Consider the following 23,219-nt stretch of genomic DNA (forward strand, 5'->3'; position numbering starts at 1 on the left):
CAAACCCACTCCACTTTATTTTACTTTATATTGTAATTCAAAAACAAGCCTTAATTAGTAATTAGGTTAAATATATTTTTAATCTTTGAATTTACATTTAAATTGAAATTACAAAATAAGTCATATTTAGTAATTGAATTAAATATATTTTTAATTCTTGAATTTATATCTAAATTACAAATCATCATTCTCAAGAAAGTTTGGACCAATTTCTTGTCCATACTTTATTAATGTTAATACATGTAATTTTTCAAAAAGAAAAAGTGATGAACTGTTATTTTAAATATTGATGTTTAGGATTTGACATTAGTAGAGTCGTGGTTAGGGGAAGAAAATTGAAGCTTTTGAGAATGAGTAGTTGGTGGCGTTGAGGGCATTGTTGATGGTGTGAGGAGTGATTCATTGGGATTTTGTAAGCGTTGCAAATTCCTAGTGAAAGTCTGAGTTTTGGATGTTTAGGGGTTTTGTTGATTTAGGGTTTTTTTCCATTGTTGATTTTCTTTGGAGATTAATGATAAAATATTGTTAGATTATCATTGTTCAATGAAATCTTAATGTTGTATCTCTAGATTCATGCCGAGAAATCGTGTATTGAAGTCTCGAGTAACATCAACTTCATCTTCGTGATTAAGAGTAAAAGTACGTGGTTGTAGGAAAAGATTATTACTTATGAAAGCAAGTACATTGAAGAACAAAGGAAGATTGTTTTGGAAATGTAGAAATCGAGTTGTAAGTAAAAAATATATATTTTTTGTTTTGAATTTTGTTATGATGGTTTTTTAATGGTTAAATATGTTTTTAGTTTCTAAACTTTGACACAAAATTGAAATTCGTCTATATTCCAAACTTTGATACAATTTGTTCTTCAAAATCTAAAAATGAATAAATATAGTTTTCTAAAACCAATTGCGTTAATTTTTTTTACTTAAATGACATTTTAGGTTGACGTTTAAACTGTTTGTACCGTTTGACACGTTCTAGCTCAAATATTAGCCTGAAATGTTGTTTAACACGTAAAAAATTAATATTATTGGGTTAAGAGGACTATATCTATTAATTTTTAAAGTTTCAGTATATAAATGTATTCAAGTTTAGGGACTACAAATATTATAGAGTTATTCTCATTGTAATTATTTTTAATGAGCTGATAAAGTAGAAGGTGAAACGAAAACGAGAGCAACAACTAAAATGGAAGAAGAAATTGTTTCCATTAATGATAAACTTGTAGCAGAATTGGTTATATTGTCATACAAATATATATATATATATATATATATATATATATATATATATATATATATATATATATATATTATCGCGTTTGTGTCCTATACCTTTTCAATTTTGTTCTATCTTCATATTTGTGTTTGTGTAGTGTTCGCATCAGTATCCGTGTATGTGCATCATAGCTTCTAACTCTTCTCTAATTCAATTTCCAAACCCGAATTCCATTACTCCATTCACCTAATTGTCCAATGGTTTTTTCTTTACAATTTGATATGGCTTACAGTCTAGGAAACTTGTCACAAAGTGATATTTTATCTACCCATTTATCCTCCCATAAATGTCTTATTTCCTAGACATACTTTCCATAATATTTTGCCATCGAATCAGTTTTGTTTTGATTTTCTCCACAAACAACACTTATATCTTTCCACCACCATGATACTTCCTTATCATTGTTCCTCACCTTTAAGTTGTGCCAAGATCCATATTTTTATTTTAATACTTCTTTCCATAATCCTTTGTTTTTCATTCCCAATCTCCATTTCTATTTTGTAGTAAGGCTATATTAAACTTAATCATTTTAAAATGTGTGATGAAGAGTTAACCTTTTATGTATTAGTAATATTTATGTGCAACAGTTTGAAAACAAGATGACATTTTTTTATAATCACCATCTACCACAAAAACATCAGTAAAAACATTAGTATTTGTTTGAATATAGGTGGGTCTTGATATGTGAGCACAATATCCTTCCATAGAAGAACTGAATTATTTAACACACATTTTTCTAGTAAAACTATTTTTTTCTCCTAATTAATTATTATGTCATCTTTAACTATTAAATTACCTACATCCTTATTGTGAACAAAATAAAACCTTAAACAATTATTAATGTAAATTTTATATCCCTTTTCAGTTCTTGCTGAGGGCTACTTTTTTTTTTGTTATTAATTAATCATCATACACACTTTTCTTGTGATTATTAATATATATATATATATATATATATATATATATATAATATTTTTGTAACTTTATATTTATCGGAAATTGTGTGAATTTAAGTTTCACAACAAATAAAAATGAAAAAAATTTGAATAATATATAATGAATAAAATTTATAAATTCATAATCTTTAAATTTTTGGTTGTGTTGAAGTGGATCAATTCTCTGTATAAATTGAATTTACATCATTGTTATATATTTAGATTAATGGTGGACATTAGGGATGACAACGGGGCGGAGCGGGGACGGGTTTCACTATCCCATACCCATCCTCGTAAAAAAAGTTCATCCCCATCCCCATATCCAAACCTAACGGATATCAAACTTTTATCCCATCCCCATCCCTACCGGGTAACGGGTATAATCTTGTACCCATACCCGTACCCGTTTTCTTACTACTTTAATATTAATTTTAATTAATTTTATAAAATAATAAAAAATTACGGTAAAGGAAACATAATATTATCAAATATTCAATATTAGGAGTATGGTTATTTTTTCGATATCAAATACTTTGAAATAAATTATAATTGTTTACATTTTATATTAGAATACCAAATAAAATTTAATGAGAACCAAAACATTTATTAAATTTGCAAACATTAATGAAACCTAGTTGATAAATTTTAAAAATATTTTTAAAAAATATAAAAGGAAAAAAAATTCTTAAAAAGATATAAAAGAAAAAAAATATTTAAATTAAAATATATTTTAAATGTTTGTTTACTTCAGTTTTTTAAATTATAATGAATCTATTTTTTATACACTAATAAAAGTTATAATACATCACTTGATTAAAATAACGCAAAGAACAAATAATAAATATAATAAAATTTTAACATAAATCTTGTATCTTTTCAACCACAATATATGTTGGATGGTGGTAAAAAAATATTCATGGCAATTACATTAAATTTTTATATTGTAGTAAATAAAAATTATTTATACAATTATAGTGAAAAAATTAAAGTATGATTGTAATGAGTTAGAAAATAAAAAATAATTAGATAAAATTTATCGAAATAGTATTCTACATGATGAAAATAAACAAAAAATATAAATATAAAAAAATTAACAAATGTGTGTCTTATAAACAATTTGGAGACTATTGGAAGGAATCACACAAATGAAAACAAATATATAATTAAAGGTATGATAAGATGAAAAATATCTTAGAGATCTAAGAAAACTTTTCAAATATCAACATATATACTCAATGTTTGATAAAAAAATGACGCAAAGAACAAATAATAAACATAATAAAATTTTATCATAGATCTGGTATTTTTTAAACTCCAATATATGTTGGATGGTGATAAAAAAATATTCATGACAATTACATTAAATTTTTATATTGTAGTAAATAAAAATTATTTATACAATTATATTGAAAATATTAAAGTATGATTGTAATGAGTTAGAAAATAAAAAATAATTAGATAAAATTTATCGAAATAGTATTCTATATGATGAAATTAAACAAAAATAAAAATATTAAAAAATTAACAAATGTGTGTCTTATAAATAATTTGGAGATTATTGGAAGGAATTGCACAAAGAAAAACAAATGTATAATTAAGGGTATGATAAGACGAAAAACATCTTAGAGATCTAAGAAAACTTTTCAAATATCAACATATATACTCAATGGTTGATAAATAACAAAAATTGTTTTAGCGAAACAAAAGAGTTTTTCAAATGAAACAAAAATTAATAATAATAAGTAAAGAATTTTTTTTTATATTACCTAGTAAATGAAATGTTTATGCTATTAAACACTTAAATTGAGAGTATTAAATATTCATGTGAAAGGAAAATATACAATAAAAAAATATTAAAAAATAATAGAAATATTCAAATGTTAGACATAATTTTTTTTAATTGACATACATCATTTTAACATAATTACATAAAGGTTGTGATAAAATAAAAAATATATTGGAGATGCGAAATGAGTTTCATGACAAACCAAATATTTAGAAGAAATAAAAAATAAAAATCATTCTCATTTAAATTATTAAAATATTTACAATTAATTAAGTAACCCTATATATATATATATATAGGGTTACTTAATTAATTGTAAATATTCTAATAATTTAAATGAGAATGAGGATATGGCGGGGACGGATATTATGGCGGGGATATATTCATCCCCATCCCCATACCCAATTGAAAAAATCAGGGATTCCCCATACCCATACCCATACCCAGTCAATGCGGGGATTCCCGTCAAAACGGGGACGGATTCGGACAATACCCACGGGGACGGGTTTGTTTGCCATCTCTAGTGCACATAAGTAAGAGTTGTCACTATCTTTACCACACATTTGTAAGAAAAATGACCATGGTAGTTTAGCCAAACCTTTGATACGTTTTTATCCATCTTTATTAACTTCTTTATTATTATTATTACGATGACTAAAGAATTTTCATTGTGCTGCATCAAATTTAAGTTATAGATTCTCACCACTTTAAGATACGATTAATCTTTGTGACAAAAATCAAGACTTTACTGTATGAATGTTAATTAGCAAAAGAAAAAAAAAATCCAAAGATCTCCCTCCATCACTTTTTTCTTCTCTTAAACCATAACAAACTTTACGATAAAGAAAATACCATCTACATGAAAAAAAAAACACTACTCTTATCTATTATCCTTTTCGATCTAATATTTATTATATTTCAATCATTGATGTATCGTAATAGTTTAATTACAAAATATTCTAATATAAATAGTGCGTTAACCCCCTATAACTCCATAAAATTTTCAAAATCTATCATTTATACAAATACAAAGAGATGCATCTTTAACAACGATAAAATTTATTTATTTTTTAAATCTTTGATTGAAATAATTCTTTTGTTCATTTTATGATAGTTCGTTACCTAAACACAACTTGAAAAAAAACCTTCTCCATGACATAAAATGTCAAAATTCAAATATATAAAATCGCATGAAACTCCAATAAAATTAATTGAAATATAAAAAGAAATTAAATATAATAAACACATGGAGAAAAAAAGAAAAAGAAAAGAAGAGCAAGGTTATAATGACGATTAAAAAATCATAGAAGACATTCAAAGGACATCTCTCTATTTTAATTTACTCATAGATGTGAGAGTGAAGGGAGAGAGAATCCAAATTCGGATTTTTGAAACGGGATCGACGCCCGTTGAACACCTTGACTCCATTTCTATTCTTCTTCACTGAGACACTCATCGTATAACACATACCTCTCATCGTTGCTCCCCACCGATTCACGAAACCCTAATTTCGGTGGTTCCTGTTACGGGGGAGCGAAGAGTTAGGGTTGGATTGAGCTGAGGTAGCAGCAGATGCAGCAGCTTCTCCTCTGAGGGAATGGAAGGTGGCAGGAGAATTACTGTGAGCCCTCGACCTTGCTGCGGTCGAAGGATCGTCGCTGCCAAGAAGAGGCCGCGTGCAGCGGATGGCTTCGTCAACAGCGTCAAGAAACTCCAGAGACGCGAAATTAGCTCCAAGCGTGATCGCGCGTTCACCATGAGCGATGCTCAGGAGAGATTCCGGAATATTCGCTTGCAGGTCCCATTTCCCTAACCTTTGTTATTCTATTCACTTTTCAAAAGTTGGTGCCCGAATCCTATGACCATGAATGGAATATTTGGTTAGGGTTGCGGCGTGTAAAATTTCTTACTGGATCCGATTTTAAATTCGTGCAACAGTGTTGTATAGTGCCTTTACCATACTTTTTAAGTCACAGTCTTTAAACAATTAAGCAGAATCATGTGCTGTTGTTGGTAATTTGTAAGAATTCAAGGCCTGTATGCTACTGGTGGATTGAAGGTTTGTATGTTGGATACAGAATGACTCGGCTTACTGTGGATAACATGGTTTTTGTTTTTGTTTTTTCAGTAACTCTTTTGGTGTGTATTTGGTGGTTTAACAGATGGTAAGGACTAGACCACTAGTCTTACCCCGCTGCTTGATTGCATTCTCGATACTTTAGCTTGAAACATGAGATAATTGGAATAGAAAAGTGGTGTGGCGTTTTTGTTTATGTCATTCCCCATGCTCGGGTGTGGTAGGTTGTAAATCATTGATGTCGAAGAGTCTTCCGTTCCTCCTGTTTTGATAGTTAGATATGTACTTTACTTACGTATTCCCATTTTCCCTGCATTCGGTGTAATATGTCTGATGGTTTTGTTTACAGGAGGAATATGATACACATGATCCCAAAGGTCCTTCGACCATGGTGTTACCGTTTCTGAGAAAAAGGTCAAAGATTATTGAGATTGTAGCAGCACGCGATATTGTTTTTGCTCTTGCACAATCAGGTGTTTGTGCAGCATTTAGCAGAGGTAGTATTAACATCTGAAATATGTTCGTGCTAAACTTTCTTTTGCAACTTTAAAATGGATATATGTATGCGTGACGTGTGTCAATTGTTTGATGCAGAGACCAATCAAAGGATATGCTTTTTGAATGTCAGTCCCGATGAAGTTATAAGAAGTCTGTTTTATAACAAAAATAACGATTCACTTATCACAGTTTCTGTATACGCTTCAGACGGTTACAGTTCTTTGAAATGCAGAAGCACAAGGATTGAGTACGTATTGTTTTTTGTTTTTGTAGCGTCTCATAGCTGTTGGCCACAAAAACACTAAAGCAGGATAGAGAGAAAGTATTCTGAAATCTTTTATGCAGTTAATATAATGTGTAGGTTGTCAATTGTGCTGCTATGGTGCCAAAGTGCCCCTTAGTCATTACAATGAGACTGTAATGTCTAGGTTTAGTGGTGCAGCCATCACAGCTGCTATCCCAGAGTGGAATAATGATTACAATCTTGGTGGTGAACTGGGAACAACTCCGAGATTTTAATGAAATCTTTAAAATGTTTGTGTTTTGATATTGTCAACGGGGGTATTTTTGGGGTTGTAGTTGTGCATCATCCTTCAAAGGGGAAAATACCCTCGTTAAGTTATTTCTTGCTTCTAGTCTCCCGTGCCAGCAATCTAGCTTGATTCTGTTGACCCATTTTGTTTCCCGCAACCCTCTCCATTTTCCAGCTATACATTCTGTTTTCCTTCTCCATCTTCTCTCTACCTTTCTTTATCTGGATAGGAATCATCAATCGTGATCTTCTGAATCCAAGTCTTTTTCTTTATCATTTTACTGCTAGTACACCATGTAGATTTTTTTTTTTTTTTTTTTTTTTTTTTTTCTGGAAATCACAGTCCCAAAAGTATTTGCCCAAAGCCCTAACCTCTCTGTTCAGAGGGCTTTTTGGAATCAACACAGTGCTGGTAATCTTTGCATATTTGCTATTCAGTCTGCTACAACCGCTATACTAACTGCTCTGCTACAGCAGCCAGGGTCTACTTTGAACTGCTTAAAACCCTGCTCCCCACTATCAAAAGAGAAAGATAAAGATCAAACCTGCTCAAGTTGCCCAATAACTAAAAGAAAAGCAGTTACTAGCTCTAGTTGGATGTCCAGGTTTGAATTCTGTTCTATGCTAAGATTTTGTGTCATTCTCAGATACATAAGGAGGGGTAAATCAGATGCTGGCTTTGCTCTTTTCGAATCCGAGTCTCTTAAGTGGCCAGGTTTTGTAGAGTTTGATGATGTAAATGGGAAGGTATTAACGTACTCTGCTCAAGATAGGTAAGTGATTTGCTGATCTGATACTTCTGTGTGGGTCATGTAATATGTGAAGGCTTTTTTATGGTGATACTTGCCTTTTCAATTTTGTAGCATATACAAGGTATTTGACCTCAAAAACTACACAATGCTGTACTCAATTTCTGATAAAAATGTCCAAGAGATTAAGATCAGGTAATTTTTTCTTGATGTGCTTACATTTACTTTCTCTTTTACAAAACATTTCCATAGATTTAGTGCGCTATGGACCATGCACAAGTTTCTAAAATTCTATAACATTAGCTATTAAACTTGTAAGATGTAATTTTTCTTCATTTTATAGTTTCTTTGGGTGGTCATACTTTATTAACGCTCCTTTGGTCTTGTTTGATGATTATTTTTTAGTCCGGGAATCATGTTGTTGATTTTTGCTAAAGCAAGTAGCCATGTCCCACTTAAAATCCTTTCAATAGAAGATGGTACTGTTTTGAAGTCATTCACTCATCTCCTTTATCGTAACAAGAAGGTAGATTTTATTGAACAGTTCAATGAAAAGCTACTTGTCAAGCAAGAAAACGAGAACCTCCAAATTCTTGATGTAAGTAATTCCACCTTTACCTACGTTGTGTAAACATTCTACATCCAGCTACGTGACTTTTAAATAATTTTAGGTGCGGACTTTTGAGCTGACAGAGGTTTGCAGAAGTGAATTTATGACACCATCTGCATTTATCTTTTTATACGAGAATCAATTATTCCTGACATTTCGAAATCGAACTGTGGCTGTGTGGAACTTCCGTGGAGAGCTTGTAACTTCGTTTGAGGATCACCTCTTGTGGCATCCTGACTGCAATACGAACAATATATACATAACCAGTGACCAGGATCTTATCATATCCTATTGTAAAGCTGATTCTGATGATTCACTGTCTGAAGGAAATGGTACTTCTTTAATTATTTTTCCTGTGTGTCCACTTAGCCAATTTCCTTTTGTGATGCACCTTATGATGGAAGGGGGAGATTTTTATAGTTGTAGCTTGGTCATCAGACCATAGGGTTGATTTTAGCTAAATGTTTTTACATTTTTACAAAGTTACACGTATTGAACAAATAGTTTGCGATGTCTCTAGGATCAATGTGTATGTTTTACTAAGGTGCCTATCAAAGATACGATAGTGATCGACTGGCCTTATTTCTTTTATGCAGCAGGTTCCATCAACGTCAGCAACATTTTAACTGGCAAGTGTCTTGCCAAAATAAGAGCAAGCAACAGCTTTCCAGTGGATAACAATTGCAATTGCAGTGGCAATCCTTCAGGAAGTGGTTGTTGTAATTCAAGGAAGCGAAAACATGGCTCCAAGATGAGGAGCACAGTTGCAGAAGCCTTGGAAGACATTACTGCTCTGTTCTACGATGAAGAGCGTAATGAGATATATACAGGCAATAGGCATGGACTAGTTCATGTTTGGTCTAACTGACGGGCTATTGAATTTACTGTTGCCCTGTGTTTTGCTATTGGATTTTCTTAGTGGGTAAATTGGTTGTTCTTATCTGCTATGAGAACTTTCGGGGGATGTAACTATAAGTGGCTTTGAATCATTAATTTTTTATCCTTGTCATTCACGCCTTAGGCGAGTTTGTTCTGTAGTTGTAAGAGATGCATGAAAATGCTGGTAACTCACCGGATGTTGCTTCTGCTGTAATCTATAACTTACATTAATGGAGCGGCTTCAATGGAATGTAGTATGTGAATTATGGTAACTCTATTCTCTGCCCGTCCCTTTTTCTTTTTCTCCTTTTGCCCCTTTGTGGCATATAGTGGATTCATAATTCATTTGCACATCACATGGATTGTAAGAGCCGCGATGCCAAACAAGAGGTAAAGGTCCAAAAGCAATCAATAATCAGTAGAGTGGTAGCTTTACGATTTGCCAACCTTTCCTTCTCAAGTTTCTGGTACTCCAATCAATTCACTTTAGTGTTCCATTCTATCCTACTTTTTCCTATGTTTTCTTTTCTGCCAGCTACCAGTACCATCTAGCTAGTACACAACTAGGAAAAGCTGACACACACAAACTTTGCCTTCCACTTTCACTGAATGGACTGTTAGGAATGAAATGGAATCCACATTAGTCATGGCCCGGTTTCGTGCCAAGGAACGACACTTCATAGGAAGTGACATACGAAGGTATTTCGTTTGTTACGAATACCAGTACTCAATTTTTACATCAGAAAATTATGGCTTGTCTAAATTTAGGTCAAGCTATTTTGTAAATCACTATAGTAAAAGTATAATTAGATCCGTAAAATTAATTACTTGCCCAGGTTATAAACTTCTCCCGACACTTTTTTGTACATCTATCATTATTAAATTTGTACCTGTATTCAAGTTGGTATAATTTTGTTTTCTCTTGCTACGATTTAATCAATTTTTTTGTTGTAAAAATCGGTGCATTTCTCAGTCTCAAGAAGAGCTTATAGATTCAGATCTTGGATCTGTTTCCTGCGCTTCATGCAGTCTTTTGTCATCCAAGCGGATCCTATACTGAACTTTTGTTTACTAAATTTTTGTGTTATGATGACAAGACATCAACATATACGAAAATTAGGTTATGATTTCTTAGTCGTAATCGTTCTTACTTTTATGCTCAAATTAAATAAAAGAGCTATATATTCTTTTTCGGTGGAAAAGTGAGAGTATAGAATAAGAATATGAAAGGTTTTGAAAATGATATATCCCCGCTCGCTCTTTGTTTAAACCGGATAAGAAAAAAACGAGTGATTAACTAAATTAATAAATCACAACTTGCTGTCGTATGTCCATGTCGCACACGTAATACAAAATTCGATAAATAAAAGTAAGTCTAAACTTTTCTTTGTTTATTTTTTCTATCCTTAACCAACGTAAAGTGTATTACGTTTCAAATCTCAAAGAATAATTTAGGAACTTCTACAAAAACTAAATTAAATTAGGTGATCTTCTAAAGAGTGAATTAACCAATTAGGTGTTTACTCCAAATAAAAAAGATGCAAAAAGAGAACTTTCGCTATTTGTCTACTTGATAGCGCGTACCATTTTTTTTTCCAACTGAGACGGAGAGGGACAGGATATATAGACGAGTTTGTATATGTTGTCCCTATTTATTATTTATCCGTATCTTAAAAATAATTTGTTTTTTGACTATTTTGAACCAAAATAAGTAGAGGGTTTTATTTAGTTGAATTTTGAGGGGCATGCACGATGTACAAACGTAAATTACCGACAATGGACAAAGTTATCTTATGAGAGTAGATACAAATTTCAAATTTGACGAGGAACGTGTGTATATGTGGATCTGGAAACCCCAACGCACGCACGCGTGTTCTGCATTTGGTTGCGCTGCGGGTCACAATTGTCGTTTTTTTCACATTTCTCAACCCAATCTTTGTCACACTTCATTTCTCCACCTACCCTTTCAAAATAACGCACCCCATAATTCATTCAAATAAAAGGGTAAAAGATAAGTGTTTTACTTACAAATAAAACTAATAAATAATCCCTTCTCATTCTCGTCCATCAATGCAATTATGCAACAACATACTTGACCCGAGTACCCACCCCAAACCCCCACAACACCGTAATCATAATTAAGTAAAAGAATTCCAAAATAAAAAAAGTTAAATCACGCATTTAATTTATTGTTTTTGAAAGAAGGGAGAGGAAAAGCCGAGAGAAGAAAAGAGGTAGAGAGCGTGAGAGGCACGCGTGGAAAAGAAGCATATTTGATATGGAGTAGCGTGTTAAGAATTAGTAGTTTTGTTTCCTTCGCGGACCACACTACCACACACCACTTTGTCTTTCTTCTTACATTCTTCGCTCATCACTCATTGCTCATCTCGCAGATTCAAATTCAACGCAACTACGCTTCCCTCACTTACTTACTCACTCTCGCTCACACTTCCATTTTTTTTCTTTTCGAATTTCTCTGTCTCCAACTATCTCTCTGTCTCTGGTATAAACAGCGAAACGCGTTTTCAGATCTCGAACGGTAGTTAGACGAGGCGAAAGGCCAGAGGTGAGAGTTCCGAACGCGTTCCTCTCCTCTGTCTTCTTCTTCTTTTGCCATTGGTTTTTCTCGGTTCCACCCTTTGGTCATTTTTGAAGAATCCAAGATTCGCTCGAGTATCTGCTTTCTCTGCAGTTTGCGTTTTCTGAGATTTATCTTATCCTTTTGTTTTGTTTCTGATTGAGATTGTAGGTGGCGTGCTAGATCTGACTCCAATGCACGCATATTTAGCTGTTTCGTTTTCTCGCTCGATCTGGATATTACTTTTTGATTTAACTGCGCGTCGTTTTATTATGTTTCTGAACCTTTTTCTGTTTTGTTTGTTTCTGTGTGCAGTTTGTTATTCTTTTTTTCGTTTTCAGAAACGATAATCTGTGTTTTGTTTTTTGTTTTTGTTTTTTTTTGCTCGCGGTGATGATGTGAAATAGTAGAGCATCAGGATAGTCAGAATGTCATATTTGAAAATAAGACGTTTCATTAGATTTTTTGAGCTATTTTCATTTACATTCTGTCTTTATCAACCTTTGTTCTGTATTATTTTTAATTGTTGCGTTTTTTTTTTCCGTGTTGCTGTTGCGGATGGTTTAAAATTTTACATTTTTAGACAGTGAAGTGTGTGATTTAGTTGTGTAGATATATGACGATAGCTGCTGATGGTTTCTCTAACACTGGTTCCATTTATTTAGTTGCGAGAGTATTGAATAAATTGTGAGTGAACTTCAGTATGTATTTTGTCCAATTGATATTTTCCTTTCAGGTTTGCGGTCTTCTGTTTTTTCGTCTCTGATTTTTGAAATGGAGAATACCATAGATGCTACTGCAACCTTGGATTATGCTTCAATTCAGATTTTTCCCCACCAAAACAGGTGAACTTTGATGCCTTTTGGAGTTAGAATTTGGCTTCAGACAATGTTTTGTTTTTGTAATAACTTCTCACCTGACTTATTTTAGTATTATTATTTTTTGAAGTTGTTTAAAAGAATTTCCTATCCTTCTTTTAGGTGTTCTTGTCCTTCTTTCTCATATCTGTTATAGTTTTTCTCTTATATTCGAGGGGAAAACCCTTGTCAATTTAAAGTAGAAACCCTTCTCAGTAATTGGACTTCAATTGCACAATGTGACAATAATGAAATAAAAACTTTGATAAATTTATGATCTTTTAATACTATTAGTCTATGTATGTTTTCCTATTGTTGAATACACAAAAAAGACGAGTAGAAATCAGAAAAAAAAAGGATCAAAGGGCTCTAATAAAAGAAAACGATGTTTCTGATGTCTTTCTTTGGAGAATTAGAAAATGGAACTTATTCTGTCCCATAATTCCAGATTGAATCCTAACCAGAAAATCAAATAAAATATCATGAGAATTTCTACCCCTAACAGTACTCCATCAACCGAAGTTTTTTATTTTTTTCTTTTATACTTCAAAGAGATGTACTACATAAATCTGGATGATAGATGATACCAATGGTTATAATGCATCATTTTGTACTGTTTTTTTCCTAAATTTCGAATACATTTTTCTCCTATAAAAGGTTATGAAATCTTATCAATGAATATAATGCTTTTAGAGTTGTCTTAATACTAGTGTAGTTGTTGTCTGACACATGTCCTTACAACTTTGAAGCAGGATTGTTCTAATATGTCATAGACTCACCATTGTATTCATGTAATCTATTGACATCATTATGGTTTCCTTTGATGGGGAGTTCTTCCTTCAGTAGATTCAGTTGTGCATTTGAGTAGTTTATATTGAATTTGATCACCTGTGAATGTGATACTCTTTTTTACTGGATTCACTTAATTCGTTGTGGTGGTGGGATAGGTACGAGGCATTTGTCTGTAAGGGGAAGCAATCTGATAAAGTGGCAGCTGGACATTTGGAACATTTGTTGCCTCATTTACCTGCAATACATGATTTGTATGCTGAAGGATTTGATGCAAACTTCGATCTTGAATTACCAGAAAATCTGCATGGTGCTGAATGGTTTTCGAAAGCAACACTTAAAAGGTTTCTATTAAAGATTCATTTTTTTTTTCTTTTTCTTTTATATTTATTTATAGGAATACCTTTGTAGCTCTAATATTATTTTGCTTCTTAGGTTCCTTCATGTTGTTAGTTCACCAGATTTGATAAATGTCATCAGCAGTATCCTGGATGAGATGTCTCAGTTGGAGGATTCAAAGAAATTTCATGTTTCTTTATATGGGAAGGTGGTACCCAGTCTTTAAATTAATTAGTACAGGAATTGGATTTATGTAGTTTCTGATTAATATTTGTCTTCCGAAACCAGGGCCATCAGGATCATCTCGAAATGGAAAGAGGTAATTTTAACTAAATTCTATATGGTTTGGTTATGCTTCTTGGCTGCTATTACCAAGCAATTGAACTTTTCTCTCTCTCTATATTGCAATTGAAGAGGCCTTACAGAGATTGGCTTCTGTGTAAATTATTGATACTGTGAGATTGCAATCCCAGTATTATTCATGAAGGCTGAAAACAAGAGTGTAGTGAGGCCTGGTTTAAGGTGGTATATATAATTCTATTTGCTTGCCATGACTATCTGTAGCTGTGATGGAATTAAATTTATGAATTTATTGAGTAACACATATGGTATATCTTAGTCCTGCAAGGTATTGTGGATATTTGTACACCATCATTTAGCCAACTGAGGACTTCATTAGATGGCTCATTACATTATCAACTTTACCCCTTCAGTCCTACCAAAATGCCTGAAGTTGATAAAACATATTATCTCCAAATTTAAGTGGTCAGACTTAGAATTCTCTAAGTACATCAAACGACATTCTCCATTTAATCTTTCTGAATACATGGAAGAGTTGGTGGCTAAGTTTTTGTCAGGTTTCTGATGTCTCTTTTAGATGATACTGAGTTTTTTTTTGTTATAAATTGCTATCTTGACTCTTATGTATTGTTCTCTTAAATTGTATTGATTTTAATTCTATTGATTTTAATTCTATTTCCAACTTTTGACAGATGGTGATTATAGCTCTTATGGTGAAGCTCCAGCTTCCAAAGTAATTCCTTTTTCTCCAATGCTTTGGAGTGGATTCATTTTTCAAATTCATTCACACTATTACTAATAAAACAACTTTTTTCAATTATCTTGTTCTTCATTATTGTCCATTATATTTCTACTAACAATTTATTGCATATGAACAGCCTGAAGTTAGCATTGTGTCACCCGATGCTTCAAAGTATGTTCTTGTAACTGTTGCATTACATTTAACAGATATAGATTGGCTGCACCCACTATTAAGCTTTCTGAAAATATACTGCCAGGAATGAATTGTTACGAGCAATGGATCTAAGACTAACAGCTTTGATTGACAAATTGGCTGAAACTTTTAACAAAGCCACTGGTGCTACATGCTCCCCTGAAGATTTGACATATCTAGCAAAATTTTCTCAACATTTTGGGGCCACTAACATAGGGTAAGTTTTCAGAGAGATTTATGTAATTGTTTATCATAAGCACTCTGAATGTATTTATGGTTGCATGTTTTAGATTGAGCTTATTTTTCTTTTATACATTGCTGCTAAGCTGTTGAACACATTTCCTATGCATTGTGTTCATCTTGTCAGGTATTCTTTATGCAAGTTTATAGAACTCAACCACAAGAACCAGTATGTTGGGCCCCTGAGCAGTGAAACAATCTTGCACTCAAGTGATGTGACAAAAGACAATGCAAACAAGACTATCAAAAGCCTGCAGAGTTCCAAACCATTACATTCTGATACACCAGTTAAGTATGGTGTTTCACCAGCAAAAGCTGCCCAGGTTGAGAGACACGGTTCAACAGAAAGTGAGGAATCTTCTAACTCTAGTGATGAGGATCAAACATCTGCTGAGAGAAGCCGTTCTCTTGTAAGATCTGCAACACCCAGAAGATCAGCATCTCCAATGCGAAGGGTCCAAATAGGAAGAGCTGGACCCCGCAGAGCTGCCGCATTAACTATCAAGAGTCTCAATTATTTTCCAGGCAGAGAGAGGCCAAATACTTTTAGAGATGCTTCTGAAAATGATAGTGAAGGGGAAGTATCTGAGCAATCCTATAAGAAATCAGAAATTGATGTAAGGAGGATAACTGTACAAGATGCCATCAGTCTTTTTGAAAGCAAACAGCGTGATCAAACTACTGATATTCAGAAGAGGAAGTCATTAGCAGATGTTTCTGTTGGTACAAATAAATCTGTCTTGAGAAGATGGAGTGCCGGTATAGGGGAAACCTCCGTGCAAGACCAGCCAGAACATTTTCATGAAGATCCTGTTCCAATGACTTCTAATGATGATGCGGTTCATGACAAGATTTCAAAAAATTCAGAAGTAGAAATGGTGTCTGATTTTGTTTCTGAAATTGACAGTAGTAATGCGATCATTGATCGTGATAAAAAATCAGAAAGACAGGAAAATGTAGGTTTGTACACTGAAGATAATCCAGATGAAACCAACCCAGCAGTAAAAGATGAAACTGTAAATAAGTTAGCAGCATCAGCAGAGTGGAATCAACGAAAGCAAGAAGAGTTCAATCAAATTCTTAAAAAAATGGTTGAAAGCAAGCCTGTTTTATTTGGGAAGTCCCAGCCCAGCAGAAACCAGAATATTTCATTTGAGCAGAGAGGAGGATCTTACAATCATTATAAGGAAAAACGTGACCAAAAACTTAAAGGAGCAAAGGCTGGAAAAGTAGAAAAAGAAGCACAATTCCGACAAATGCAGCAACTACTTGATAAGAGCAAGGTTGAAATGTCCAAAAATGTGAGTGCAAGTAAAAAGGTTGCTTCAAGATTACCCCAAACTTCTCAAAGAAAATCAACTCAACCTGCAAATTCCCCAAAGGAAACATCTAAGCCTTCAGCTACGAAAAGGATATCATCTAGAACGTCACCCATGCCTGCTACACGCAAGTCCTGGTCAGCAACACCTTCACCCAGGACAGCTGGTACATCCCCAGCCAAAGCACGTGGTGGAATTTCATCTGCCAACACTACCCCAACACGTCGGAAGCCTGTGTCAACTACATCTGTTCCGCAACCAAGCCCCCAAAAGGAAAGATCTCAGCCGAAGAAGAGAAACGACAAAGAAACTCAGACCAGCAATAATTCCAAGAGCCTCAGAAGCATGACGGAGAAGCGGCAGCCAGCTGTCCCAAACAAGAGCAAGGCAGTCAAAGCAAAAGTGACGACAGCTTCTGAAGAAGCCTCCGTTCCTTCAAAGACTAGCTTAAGTAATAAGGGAACCAAGAAAAGCAGTGTGGTGCCTTTGGAATCAAAACCATTTTTACGCAAGGGTTCTCGGATGGGGCATGGAACTGCTGATCTTATCAAGAAAAAAGGTCCTCCTAAAATGGAAAAATCTCAGAGAGAGAGTGTAGAACTTATTGAAGATCGAGAAAGTGAGTTGGTTGTCAATGCTTCTGACTTGGTCAGTCATCATTCAGACGGGGATACGATGACACCTATTCATCAGAATGCTGCTACAGTACCAGACCCTCAGATAAATAACCAATTGCAATGCAGTGAGTCAGAGAAGTTAGACCAAAATCCTACTGATGGTGATGTCGTAACATACACGGAAGAATCTTCCTTAAATATAAGGAATGAAGAAGAATTAACCATATCACCTTCTGCCTGGGTGGACACAGAAGAGGATTTGTTAATGCCCAAGCCATGTGAGGATGACACATTTCAATCAGCTTCTCTGGCCAATGCTGTTCCAGTGGGATCATCTAGTCCTCGTGTTCGTCATTCTCTGTCACAGATGCTACAGGAAGAAAGTAGTGAACCTGACTCTTGTGAGTGGGGAAATGCCGAGAATCCCCCTGCCATGATATACCAAAAGGATGCACCCAAAGGTTTGAAAAGACTGTTGAAATTTGCTCGGAAGAGCAAGGGCGATACAGGTTCCACTGGCTGGTCTAGCCCATCTGTTTTCTCTGAAGGAGAGGATGATGCAGAGGAACTTAAAAATTCAAATAAAAGGAATGCTGACAATCTACTGAGGAAGGCTGCACTCAATGTGAAAAGCTATGGACAACCAAAAAATTCAGTACATGAGGGATATGAAAGAAATTTAGGTAGAGTATATACTTGTCTAGTACATTCCCCCTTTGCTTTGCTCTTATCTCGTGTTGATCTTCTTTTTTAATTTATTTTCCCAATCTCCTCCTTCAAACCTGATGATGCATTGCAGTAAAGTTTGGAACCTGTCAATGTTTTTCACCTTTCTCTTAATACTATATATTCTCCGAATATATTCTTGACTAAACTTAAACATTAGATGCTCTCCTTTTGTTCATCTTTATGCCATGTGGTGAAACTCTTGCCTACATCCCCTCACATAGTTGCAACGTAATTGATTAGCCATGCCTACTTATTTGGTGCTTAATAATAATATCTGGAAGTCTCTGGTTCAGTTATTTATGGAGCACATCATGGTCAAACTTCTGAAAATGAACTAACCAACCATAGGAACAAGGAAAACCTAAAACAAGGAACCCAAGCAAACTAAAAAAGATAATACTATCGTAATTTTATGGTAGTTTCTTCATGCTGCTGTTTATATTACATCTGATTAAAAGAAAATAAGTAACCTGTGCTTTTTCCAATTCCTCATGTATTTTGCCATGCAGCAGGCAGAGGTGATGGCAAGGGTTCTCACAAGATGCAAGATGGTGCTGGTCCAACCACAAGAGGTCAGTCTTCATTCCATGACCAAGACTTGTAAATTTGATTTTAGTGCTTCTTAATACCATTTAATTGTACATTTTCCTTTTTCACTTATAGTGATCCTTATTAATTCCTTCATTTTGTTTTTCATGTATGATCCAGGGTCAAGATCATTCTTTTCTCTTTCAGCTTTTAGGGGAAGCAAGCCTTGAGTCAAAGTTTCATTAGTGCCACGGGAAACTGCCATTGACTTTGCCATCATCCCCGGACAAGCTTTTGTCTGCATCAACTAAAGCCAAATCAGAAACAATTTCAGCGCGCGATGGTGGGGGGTTCGGTGAAATGCTGTAAATTCATAAATTGTGTTCGCTCTGTTTCAATACATTACTGAAAATCATAATTCATATTTACCAGGCCTTCCCTAGGAAAATTTTCCCCATAGCTGGATTCTTTGTTGTAGTGTCCCAAACGTTCATTTCATCGTATGGTGTTGTCTTTGGAAATATTCATCACTGTAGATAACTCAATGACTATCATTCTTCCTCTCCCTCTGTTCATAATAATCCCTTGTAAGGGTAAAGATTAAGTTCTTTTGTCAGCTCAAACTAATACTTCACCCGGTTTTTCTAAATGAATATAACCCAAATGGTTTTTTTTTAATAATGTTTTGCTAAAAAGTGATGATATACTAAAACGTTTTTATAGAACTAAATATGAAAAAATTCGCCTTATTTAAATTAGTCAACGGAGGTTAGTACTGGGATACTATAGTTAAATAGATGATAATTAGTATACTATGGAGCTTTCTTTATATTTGTTTAAGTGTTTTCTATGTAATTGTACAAACGTGAACATTATTAGGCTGGTAGTAAATAACTCATAAATAAGTCAGTGTACTTGTGATTGTGTATGTAATGTGAATAATACACAAATTCATTCATTGGTATTTTCTCTTGTCTCTTTGTTCCATTTCTCTTAGATGGTACCCAAAGCTTTTTCTTGACGATCTTGGTTTTGTGCATGCCTTTTACTTGTCTTGTTCATTCGTTGATGATTTTCGTTCATCTTTGTTTTTGTTTAAGATAGTGATTCAAACTTGCATGCTTCTTTGCCTTTTTCAAGTCGACTGTGCTAGTTCATGCCAATCATGCATGTGTTTGCATTTCTTCATGTTTAGTGATCCAGCTTTGTTCTCATTTGCGATAAGTAATTACAGTGCTCATGTTCGGTTTTTGCTGTTTCTTTGGCTAATTGTTTCAATACAGTGCTTTGATGTGTTCGCCTATGTTTCTGAGTTGATTTCTAGTGTGTTTGATCTTGTTCGTTAATTGCCTTTGATATTCACTGTTTCATTAACGCTCACCTTTTGTTTGATATATTGTTCGCTCTTTCTCGGTTCTCTTGCTCTGTGCTATGGCTAAAAAATTCATTTCTGACTTCTATTGTAGAAAAACATGATTCCATTTATTTACACTGACATCAATATATTGAACTAGTCATCAGGACACACAAGCTACAACATTTTGTTGTCAATCCAATGGTTCCAGACAGATATCTTATTGAACTTGATCGTGCTAATGACATTGTCAACCCTGATTTTGAGACCTGGAAGGTTCAAGATCAAACTCTGTTTGTGTGGCTTCAATCCACTTTCTTTAGTGTTGTCCCATGTTCTTGGCTGTTCTCACTTGTATGAGGTATGGGAGAAAATTCATGAATATTTTAGTCTTCAAACGAAATCCTGTGCTAGACAACTTCATACTGCTATGCGAGCTGTGAAATTGGACTACAAATCTGTTAGTGACTATTTACAAAGATAAAAAAATTATGTGGACGAACTTGCTGGTGTTGGTGTTCCCATTCGTCATGAAGAGTATGTAGATGCTATTCTTGAAGGTTTTCATTTTGATTATGCTTATGTTGTCTCTGTTATTGAGAGTAAAAAACACACACTGTCAATTGTTGAGATTGAAACGTTATTGTTTGGGCATGAAATTAGGCTTAAAAGATATGTTACTAAGATAAAAATATTAGTTCAACCATCATTGAATTATACACAAAATTTGTTTTCCAGAGGTGGCTTTCGTGGATCCTCTCATGGTGGTGGTGGTCCTTCCAAAGGTCGTGGTGACAAATTTGCTAATTTCTGGTGTTAAATCTATCTAAAGTTTGGGCATACAACTAATGTTTATCATTTTTAGTCAAATGATTCTTTTTGACCTCATGGTTCTTTGTGCTTCATTGATCCAACCACACAACAATTAATTCCTATTCTGCTCGAACCTACAAGACCTTTAACACTTAGCTGAATTCGAATACTAAGCCTAATACTACTAATAGGTGCGAAATATGAGTTAATTTTGAGATGAATTTGACACTTATTTTACTTTGATTTTGTTAAGTTTTTGTATAATCAATCAAATTTAGTTTGTTTTGCGGTTTCTTGCACCAACAAAAAGACAAAGTAGAAAAATAAAGAAAATTGATGAATTTCAAGCAATTCTAAGTGACAAAGCAAATCTGTAGCTAAGTGACAGAATTGAGGCTTGAATCACAAAGCAAATTCATTGCAAAGAGAAACTTTAAGTACTGAACCTGAGACTAAGGCATGAAGACTCCTTCCCATATAAGTTATTTTAGAAGCTGAACCAGAAAAGCATGAGGCTTGAGCCATAAAAGCAAAACCAACTAGGAAGGAAATCTCTACAATTGAAGCCACAAGTGCACCCCTAAGCACTGCCCTGAACAACTTATAAAAATAGAGTTGCACCCATATTTTGACACCTTTTAGAATGTTTTTTTGAAAGATTTTGAAAGTTTTTGTAAGCACTTGTCTCTATACTTAGTGAACATTATTAGAGGGCATAAGAAAGTATGGTTCTTCAAAGTATTGTACTTTTTACATATATTATGAGGAGCTAAATCTCTATAGTGTTGAAGTAAAGATGTAACCCTTTGAAACCCTTTTATAATGTTTTTGTTATGTTTATTAAAGTATGATTTTCTTTACATGTTTGTGAATTGGTTTATGTTTGTTATTGGATGAACTAATCACTCATCTTATTTCACTAGCTTGGAATTGAGTAAGAATTGGTTTCAAGTTGTGGTCCAACTAATTCTTCTCTCGCTTTTAGATGCTAGGAATAGATATAAGGTTCTAGCTGATTATAGAGTCCTGATCTTAATGTAGACGAGTCATTTAAACAGTCATTGAGGAATCACACTAAAGTTTGATGATCTTAAACTCTAGGTGCCAAGAATGGACTTAGAGTTGCATTTAAAGAGAACTTTCGTAACATGAATGATTGCATCTTTATAAATGATGATTGGATCAATACAAGTGAGGGACAAAGTGGTGAAATCTAGCTTCAACACGTTTACATTAAATCAACATTTTAACTCATCAATATGTCTTCTTTACTTCTCACACAACCCAAACATTATTTCATTCAAATCAAATTAGTGCTATGGTTGACTAAATCCCCGTGGATATGACAATTCTTGTACTACAAACTACCCAATATACTTGCTGAAAAATTGATTGTATTGGAGCTTCAACAACTACCACTTAACCTAATGCTATGGTTGTGAAGACTGACAACTCAGGTCAGGATGCTACCTCTTGGGTACCAGAGCCAGTTATCATGCTACTGGCGAAACACAAAACATTAAATAACTTCAACACTTTGAAGGAGCAGACCAAATTTTCGTTGGTTATGGTGCACATTTAGGTATCTCTAGTGTTGGTTCATCTTCTTTTGTGTCACCTTATGACTCTAGAGTCTTGTTAAAATTAAACAATTTGTTGCATGTTCCTACTATTACTAAAAATTTCTTAAGTGTCCGTCAATTTGTCAGGGATAATTCTATTTTCTTTGAGATTTATCATGATAAATGTGTTATTAAATGTTAGGCAACGAATAAGGTCATTCTTCATGGCACTGTTGGAGTCGATGGGTTATATCCCTTCACGGTGTTCATCTTTTCCTTCATCCGTCTTCATTGCAATTCACCTCTCATTCAACTTTAGCGTCTTGTGTTGTCACTGTTGCTAATAAATCCTTGACTTACCATAATCTATTGACATTATAACCTCCTTGTATACAGTGCCACTGATTCTAGCTTGTTTAAGTCTTATTGTACTGGTAAGTCTCATAGGTTGCCTTCTCATGAATCTAATTCTGCTTATTTTCCTCTTGAACTTATATTTACTGATTTGTGGGGTCCTGCACATATTACATCTCATGCGAGTTACAAATATTATGTTTCTTTTGTTAATGCTTATTCTCATTATACTTGGATTTTTCCACCAAAAAATAAATTTGAGACCTTAATTGTTTTCAAAACCTTTAAATCCACGATTTAACTGCAGTTAAATTTGAAGATTAAAAGTGTTCAATATGGCTTGGGAGGTGAATATCATCCATTTACAAAGTTTTTAGCAAGTCATGGTATTGTTTATAGACTTATTTGTTTGCATACTCATCATTAAAATGGAGTTATTGAACATAAACATATGGATATTGTTGAGGTGGGTCTTACTTTGTTGTATCGTGCCTCTCTTCCTTTACAATTTTAGGATTATACCTTTATCACTGTCATACATCTAATAAATAGATTACCTACA

General features: G+C 33.8%; 1 protein-coding gene and 1 pseudogene across 4 annotated transcripts; both read left to right on the forward strand.

Moving 5' to 3' along the window:
- The first annotated feature begins 5,306 nt into the window (after positions 1-5,306).
- LOC114163261 (uncharacterized) lies at positions 5,307-9,616 on the forward strand. Of its 3 annotated transcripts, none has more exons than XM_028047456.2 (8): positions 5,307-5,797; positions 6,426-6,573; positions 6,671-6,821; positions 7,754-7,879; positions 7,970-8,050; positions 8,261-8,453; positions 8,527-8,797; positions 9,065-9,616. In XM_028047456.2, exons 1-8 carry the CDS (start codon positions 5,597-5,599, stop codon positions 9,331-9,333), a joined length of 1,440 nt encoding a protein of 479 aa, XP_027903257.2. In that variant the 5' UTR covers positions 5,307-5,596; the 3' UTR covers positions 9,334-9,616. The 3 variants fall into 3 exon arrangements, with proteins under 3 accessions (XP_027903257.2, XP_027903256.2, XP_085523107.1); XM_028047455.2 differs by having other exon boundaries at positions 5,309-5,797; positions 9,062-9,616; XM_085666981.1 differs by lacking the exon at positions 5,307-5,797 and adding an exon at positions 6,189-6,296 and having other exon boundaries at positions 9,062-9,616.
- Positions 9,617-12,023: 2,407 nt separating this feature from the next.
- LOC114164284 (uncharacterized) lies at positions 12,024-19,139 on the forward strand (annotated as a pseudogene). Its single transcript, XR_014984589.1, has 10 exons — positions 12,024-12,767; positions 13,727-13,912; positions 14,004-14,115; positions 14,196-14,226; positions 14,900-14,940; positions 15,086-15,120; positions 15,206-15,358; positions 15,509-18,000; positions 18,556-18,618; positions 18,755-19,139. The product of XR_014984589.1 is annotated as an uncharacterized LOC114164284 (transcript).
- Positions 19,140-23,219: the final 4,080 nt, after the last annotated feature.

Source organism: Vigna unguiculata, chromosome 9 (genome assembly GCF_037176805.1).
Source record: "Vigna unguiculata cultivar grain cowpea cultivar isolate G323 ecotype 2 chromosome 9, ASM3717680v1, whole genome shotgun sequence".
NCBI lineage: Eukaryota > Viridiplantae > Streptophyta > Magnoliopsida > Fabales > Fabaceae > Vigna > Vigna unguiculata.